The 7,576-nt window shown below is 33.5% G+C and overlaps 1 protein-coding gene across 1 annotated transcript; it reads right to left on the bottom strand.

The window, feature by feature from the left end:
- Nucleotides 1-392: 392 nt before the first annotated feature.
- Nucleotides 393-7,146, bottom strand: LOC148946534 (uncharacterized). Its single transcript, XM_089097418.1, has 3 exons — nucleotides 7,078-7,146; nucleotides 4,150-5,229; nucleotides 393-2,368 (listed from the first exon to the last, which is right to left on the bottom strand). Exons 2-3 carry the CDS (start codon nucleotides 4,812-4,814, stop codon nucleotides 1,090-1,092), a joined length of 1,944 nt encoding a protein of 647 aa, XP_088953544.1. The 5' UTR covers nucleotides 4,815-5,229; nucleotides 7,078-7,146; the 3' UTR covers nucleotides 393-1,089.
- Between the last annotated feature and the right edge of the window lie 430 nt (nucleotides 7,147-7,576).

The following is a 7,576-nucleotide window of genomic DNA, read 5'->3' on the forward strand; positions in this document are numbered from 1 at the left end:
AGCGAGGTATTGATTAGGGGGCAAACCCAATCATATACGCAATAATTTCTGTTCATTTTAAGTTTTGATGTTCCTCCTTACTTTCAGTGGAAAAACTTGTTTTTTTTAATTAATTAAAAAAAAATTTCACAAAATAAGTTTTTCAAAGAAAAGTAAAGAACTCCATTAAACCAAAAATGAGAAAAAATTAAATCAAATAATGTACCAAGCGTGAAACTACCACAAATCAGCATCGACAAATAAATGAAACCCAAAACCAACAGAAATTACAATATATAACCGAATCAAACTCAATACGAGCAGAAACTAACATGATTAGGGCTCAAAACCCCTACGCCTTTCCAAGGACAGAACATAATTTGCACTTTACTGAAAAAATATAAAAGTTTTTACTTTTATAACTTTAATAAATAAAATAAAATTAACATTTTGATTGCTAAATATCAGTATATGCATATAAAACCGACAATACACATTTATTTTAAAAGTTTGTTACCATGAACTCTTTGAAAGGTTTAGGTCTAAAGATCTCAATGCACCATTAGGTTTTTCTAAAGAAGGTTCATTGTGAACTGAACCAATTCAATATCCTTCTGTTTCTATCACAATATCAGACTGTAAAGTATTTCTGGAAGGCTAGGGCAAGTGGTTGAAATTTTAATTTTTTTTCCTGCACTCTCCTGGTATACTTCTATTGGTCAAAAGCCATATTCAGCTACTTTCTTTTTCGGAGTCTTGTAACATTTCTTTGTGGACATTTTTAGTTGAATTTATTTATAGTACAAAAAATCCCTTTGTGGATCCAGTAATACTTGGTAAATTTGAGTAAAGTGTGAATGGCCTCTGTCTGATTAGCCAGACATTTGTGATTAGGCACTATGAATATTGACTGGTCAGTATTTAGCTTTGCCTCTTTAAGCGATTTTATTTGATTGAATTTCATGACGCCTAGGCACAGAAGCCTAAGTTATTACTCATGGGAACAGGGACTTTGAAACGGTGATTCCTTGACTTCACTTGCCTTTCAGCTCAGAGCAGCTCTTTTTCCAATTCTTTAGTTTTTTTATCTAGTTTACTCCCTTGTTCTCTTTAGTTTCCCAATTTCCGTTTCTTATAAGGAGGTGGTTTACCATCCTCTATGGAAATCTGACCTTCCTGATGACGAAGTTTCTGCAGTTCAGAATTTGTATCAACATGGGTTATAAGGATGAGTATCGACTGAGCTCTTGAACATGCAGTGTAAAGTTTGTTTAAATCCCTTCTGATTTTGTTGGATGTACCAGCAAGAAAATATTTAAAAAAAACGGCAACTACTACTTTGCTTTCCAATCCTTTATACTTACTCACTGTAGACATTTTAACATCAAATTCCTTACAAACTTCTTCAAATATTTCGAAGTTTTCTGCTTTGTCGACAATGAGAATTATGTCCTTTCTGTTAATGTCATATTTTTCAATGCATTCCTGCAACCCGTCTCGTGTCTTTCTAAGAAGATCATTATCAGTCTCATAAGTATACTGTATGGGTTTTATGGAGCTCTTAACTCCATATATGAGTCGAAGGTGGCCCGGGTTTTCCAGCTTGTTGTACTTAGATGGGAGGCGTAGAAAATGTAAGAATTCATGAATTTCTACTGTTCCTCGGTAAATACTTGGCAGATATATAACTTCACATCCATTTGGAATAATAACCTCACTATCACGCCATGGTAGAACTACTTGATTTTCGTCAAAAACTATCCATCGAAGCTTTTCTTCAGAGTCGTTATTTAATAGAAGCTGGTGAATCAGAAACAAAGAATTGGAGTATAGATCTTGATACTCATCAATGAAAATGTGACATCCATTCAGATATCTTAGCTTAAACTTGAGTTCATGAATATTGTTTCCCTCTTTAAGGGCTTTAGTAAATCCTTCCAAACTTTTCTCTGTTGCAGTAGTGCCGGAATTTTCGCATAGACCTTCGAAAAATTTATAGAAAGTTTTCACTTCTCTTCTATTGTTTTGAATTTTTTTTAACTGGCCCTCAACATGATCGCGGAGACCAGAATTGAAACAGATGAAAATACACTTATTCTCAGTGTTCTCGTCCATGAGTAGCCGCTTCATTTTTTCACAAAGAATTTGCGTTTTTCCACTCCCAGCATAACCAGTTATGAATAATATTGGGTACATGTACTTTTCCCAAAACGGATCCAGCAGGGATAGTTGTTCTCTTGAGTAATAGATTCCTTTCTCTGTTTCCCTTTTGCTTAAGTAATAATTGTTCAATTGGTCCTGGTTATTACTGACCATTTTTCCGATCATTTCAAGAATATCTCTCCTGCTTAGTGGGCTGATTCTACTGTTGTTTTTCAAGTGGTAGCATCTGAAAAGATTTAGCATTTAAGTATAAATTTTAAATAAAGATACTTTAGATATAGACGTTCTTCGCAAGTTCCTAGATCTTAACATGCATGGGAACAGGGGTGCACTTTTGATATAGGCCTAAGTTCTTAAACAAAAAATTTAAGTTGATAATAAATGAAAAAATCAAGAATAGGGCCAACCTCACTATATTTAAAATGCGCGTTCGGTGATATTATCCAAGTTAACATTATAGTTGTTACATATTTACATGATATGATACATATTTTACAGATGTAAAAGTATTTTCTTCCCTTGTAATTGAAACTAATGATATTGCTCATATGATATGATATATTATAACACTAGAGCCACTGGTTAACAAAAAAAGCATCAAACAAGCGATTTACAAAAAAAATTGTGATTACTGAAAGCTTTAGGGGCAGTCTGTGTTGTTTAGGCTCCTATTCAACTTGAAATAAACTACTATTGATAAACTAAACTAGATTGATAAATAAAAATTGCCCTGTTTAGAAAAAATACTACTATTATTACTTATAATTGAGAAACCCGTCATTCAGTAAACACTGCAAACAACGGAGAAAAAAAAAACTTCATATCAGTTGAGGAGGGGGAAGGAGAGAAAAGGGGATATAAGAAATTATTATTTTTTTTAAGGAGGAATTTGCTTATTCATTTATGTATTTGTAAATGTTTGATTGATTTATTGGGATCCCTGACAAGCGTTTGCTTTGGGAAAGAAGAGATATATGCTATTATTATCATTTTGTTTGCCCATTTATAAATAAATATATACATATATATATATATATATATATATATATATATATATATATATATATATATATATATATATATATATATATATATATATATATATATATATATATATATATATATATATATATATATATATATATATATATATATATATATATATATATATATATATATATATATATATATATATATATATATATATATATATATATATATATGACATTTGAGATTAGAGAAAATGGTTAAGGTCTGGGAAAGAATAATTTCATTAAAGGATGATAGGCTAGTGAAAGAAGCGTACTTGTAAACACTTTCAGAAAAGAGGAAAGATTCTTGGCCAAACCAAGTTAAGGATAGTTTAGATCGAGTGGGTATTGGAATGAGGGGAAGGGTATTGGAGGAGAGGTAAGGACATTTTCAAAACTGGTACTGCAGGTATTTGAATCCCAAGAAATCCAGTTACGGCAAGCTGAAAAGAAGGTCAAGAAGATTTGAGGGGAAGAAATTTTTTTGACAGTGGGTTTGGGTTTAGAAGAATTGAACTGGGTTCTATCTATTAAGAGAAAATTGTATGTCAATTGGGAAAAGAAAAATTATTTAGGGCAAGTGAGGCTAGATGATGGTCCTCATTATTGCCCTATGTGTGGTGTGACAAAGGAATCACTACTGCATTTTATGGGAGGGTTTGAAGAATTAAAGTAGTTAAAAAGAGAGATTTTTGGGAGGGATTACGGAGAGAGGAATTTGTTTTGGAGATTTTGAAAAGTAATTGTTACATAGGTATTAGAAATTTAGGGAGGTTCATTCGTGTAGTAGGCATGAATCCTCGAGAAAATTTTCTAAAGGAGGGGGGATGATATGGAGAGTTAAACGATGAGTTTTTTTTTTCGTTATGTCAGCTTATGTTATATCATATATTATATCACCATGGCCCACGAGGCTTTCATGTAAAATAAATCTATCAATCTATTGCTACCTATAGACTATAAAATGGGGACTTACAGTGCCAGCAATCCAGGGTAAATATTCTCAGCATAAAATTGTTGATCGTCAGTGGATTTGAAAGAGCTATGAAACAGATTGGCATCAGGATTCAAGCTGTTTGTCAATATCCGAATAGATAATTTTACACCAGCATTTGCTGGAACATCTGCGTCCGATAAACATGCCAAAAGAGCACATCCGGGCATCCTATCTATGAAACATTGTAACCGACCCTCTTTGTTTTTTATATTTGGCCAAAATGTCGATAATAGTTGTTTAAAGTATTCTTTTGTATTGTTAATTTGTGCTTGAGCCTTGGTAAGTTCAGACTCTAGTCTTTCAAGACAAGTGACAGATTTTACTTCAATAAGTGTGCAGCCAAACTCAGGGTGGATAAGAAGGAAGTCAAATTCACCTATGTTGTTGGATGTCCTGCTCAAAGGCTTCTGTTTCAAATAGATGTTGTAAAAGCAGAAAAACTTTTGCTGCATTTCTTTTAGTTTCTTCTCCACCATATACTCAGCAATATCACCTTTATTTTTCAAGTAGTAAGGAGAAGGGTTTCCGGGTTGAAAGTATGACTCTGTCAAATTGTGTATGTCAGGAGTAATTTGTATTTTCAAGTCCTTAAGGGATTTTGTCAGATCAAAGTCTGCTGCTTGACGCTCACCCCACGTGGCCATTGTCTCATGAAATACTTTTGTCTCACTTTCACAAGTTAATAAACTCTTCCTAATCCATGCTCTCTTCTAAATTGAGCAATATTTATGTGAATTCCGTTATCTAACAGGGAAATTTTTTTGACTGATAAGTTTGATTGAGAACTTAGAGCTTATAATTATAAAAGAGTTCTAAAGCTTAGAGCTCGCCATGAACGGAGGCGCTCGTGTCTAGCTAAGCGGCTTTGTCTATCAAAGCAGGTGTCAAAACAGCTTGTAGCAATGCTTAATTCCTCATAGCGATGGTAAAATATATCAATAATTTTTGGAGTTCAGAAGAAATTTCTTGAGCTGCATTAGAGTCTTATGTCTTCTTTGATGTGGTGTGCCAATGACAGGTTCAGGCTATATGCTAGGCCTATCAAAGCTAGGCTACAACCTTAAAGAAGATCTCTTCTAAAATCAACTATATCCAACAAAAAAAAAAGAAAAATACTTCTCTTATTTACTCAAATTGGTTTATTTACTCAATTTGGTAGGCTATCAAGTATAGGCTAATTGTTGATATTTTTTGTTGCTAATTGTTTGTGTAAACAATGATGATTATGATGGCACTATGAATCATCTGTTGAAGAAAAAGAGCTGTCCACAGTGCTACCTATCCAATTAGAATAACTTCAGAAAGTCTAGTTTAATAGATGGCAGGACACTATGGCAAATGAAGTACCATATATCTGGGCAATGGATAAATATTTTGTTTTCCAGTCAATTTCTTATGACAGATAAGACTTTTTTGAACACTTTGGTATAACTTTATATACAAATAGAACACTTGGTCACACCAAAAAACAGTGATTTTGTATTATTAAAAATTTAGCCTCTGGGCCAATACTTCATCACTATCCTCACTGATGATATTACATAATTATTATATATATTATTATATAATATATTATTATATAATTTTAGTTATATATTGTCTGTTAGGGGGGAGCAGGATTTAAAGAAAAACAGTCTGCAGTTAGGAATGATATAAGTAAGTAGGCTATTTTAATATGTTTTAAAGTAGTTCCTAGAATTCTGGAGAGTAAGAGTGCCAAACTAATACCCAAAAATGAGTAAAATTCTACTTCTACATTTGGCTATCTTGGAAAGGGGTTAGGAAAATGAAACTTTCAGGGATGGGTCTACAGGCTAAAGTATGTCCTGGGAAGGTATTTTGAAGTACCTACCTCCACTCCTTCTCCCTCTAGAGGGTCTTGACCTTTGATGACCTTTAAAAATCTGTGTGTTATAAAAGTGAAACCTAGAAAAATAGATCTTTTGCATAAATGTGATTTAACTCAGCAACTGGGAGGTGTGAAAGTGAACAAAGGATTGCTGACCAAATTTGTGAGAAAGAACATTTATTTCTACCCATATTTTACCATACATGCTTATATTTGATATTAAGTTTCATTTTAAGAGGTTTTGATGTTAGAAAATTTTTATTTTCTATTCCCAAGGGACTTCTCCTTTGTCTGCTAATAAACATCTGTTTGTTTATTTGTAAATAATTTCTTCTTCTAATTCACTGCAGGCAGGCTATTCAGTTGGTACTATTTAGCCCTCTTCTTTTTGCTTCACTCTGTGGGCTACAGAGCTACTATATTGCTTGTCTCTTATTTATTAGATATTGTCAGATATCTTTTAGTAAATCTTTTGACTCAAGGAGTTCGAATATAAGATGATAGATAGCCTATTGATTTCTGTGCTCTGTGTGCAGGTATAGTTGGCTAGGCTCTTGGCTGATAGTGAGATTTTGTGGTGTTTGAAGTATTTTAACAGTTTACAAAGCAAGGTATGTTGTGCAGACGTCAGCATATTACATTCAAATAGGCAATGGTCAATTGTTTCATTATTCATATTACAATGCCTGCAAAGAGGGGACAGGAGAATTGTACCACTTGAATTAGAAAGCTTATATGAGAATGCAAGGAAATTTAGTCCATTTGTTCCAGAACGAATTCTATGATAAATTTTAGAAAGATACTTATTGGGAAAGGGGGAAAGGATAGGATTGATCTTATTAAAATTAATATCTGATAGCCTCCATCGGTAAATATCTCTAATTAGGATTGGTCTCCCACTTGGCTGGTCAATATTTATAGCATTTTTTGCTATTTCATCAACCTGATGATTACCACTTATGCCAGAGTGGCTAGGAATGTACTGAAAATAAGTTTTTATGCCACTTGAAGCAAGATTATCAATAATACTGAGACTATGATAAGTGTCAATGTCCAACTTATATTGGGGAGCTGAGGCCAGCAACTCAAAGCTTGATAGAGAGAAATAAGGCCAGGCTGAATTCAGTGTTCTTCTTCTTCTTCCGAATTTGGAGCCAGCAATAGAGCGCAGCTGCCAAACGCTAAATACTAAAAACACCATTGATTACGTTGGCTCGTCCGTTTTTGCGTATTTTTTGGCGGATAATTTGTGCAGAAGGGAGCAATAGCAAACAAACAAGAGGCCAAATTGGTACCAGCGGGATTTTAATCCTTAAACTGCTGGGAATAGGTGATTTGAGTTTTACACTTCCCATATTCTGTCTACCTTAAAAATTGTCAAGGTAATAAATTTAGCATTCTGAGCATTGACGAGATACACTCCTGTGAAGTTTGTTTGTAAACATTGATGTTCCAGAACATTTTTCACGTGATCCTGCTTTTTTAAATTTGGCGCCGATAGAGTGAAACCACAGTGCGCTATTCGTCCTATACTTGTAAAAATGCCGCCCAAACAAC

This window comes from Artemia sp. Qi Xiang Cuo, chromosome 11, assembly GCF_049724085.1.
Source record: "Artemia sp. Qi Xiang Cuo chromosome 11, ASM4972408v1, whole genome shotgun sequence".
In the NCBI taxonomy this organism is placed as follows: domain Eukaryota; kingdom Metazoa; phylum Arthropoda; class Branchiopoda; order Anostraca; family Artemiidae; genus Artemia; species Artemia sp. Qi Xiang Cuo.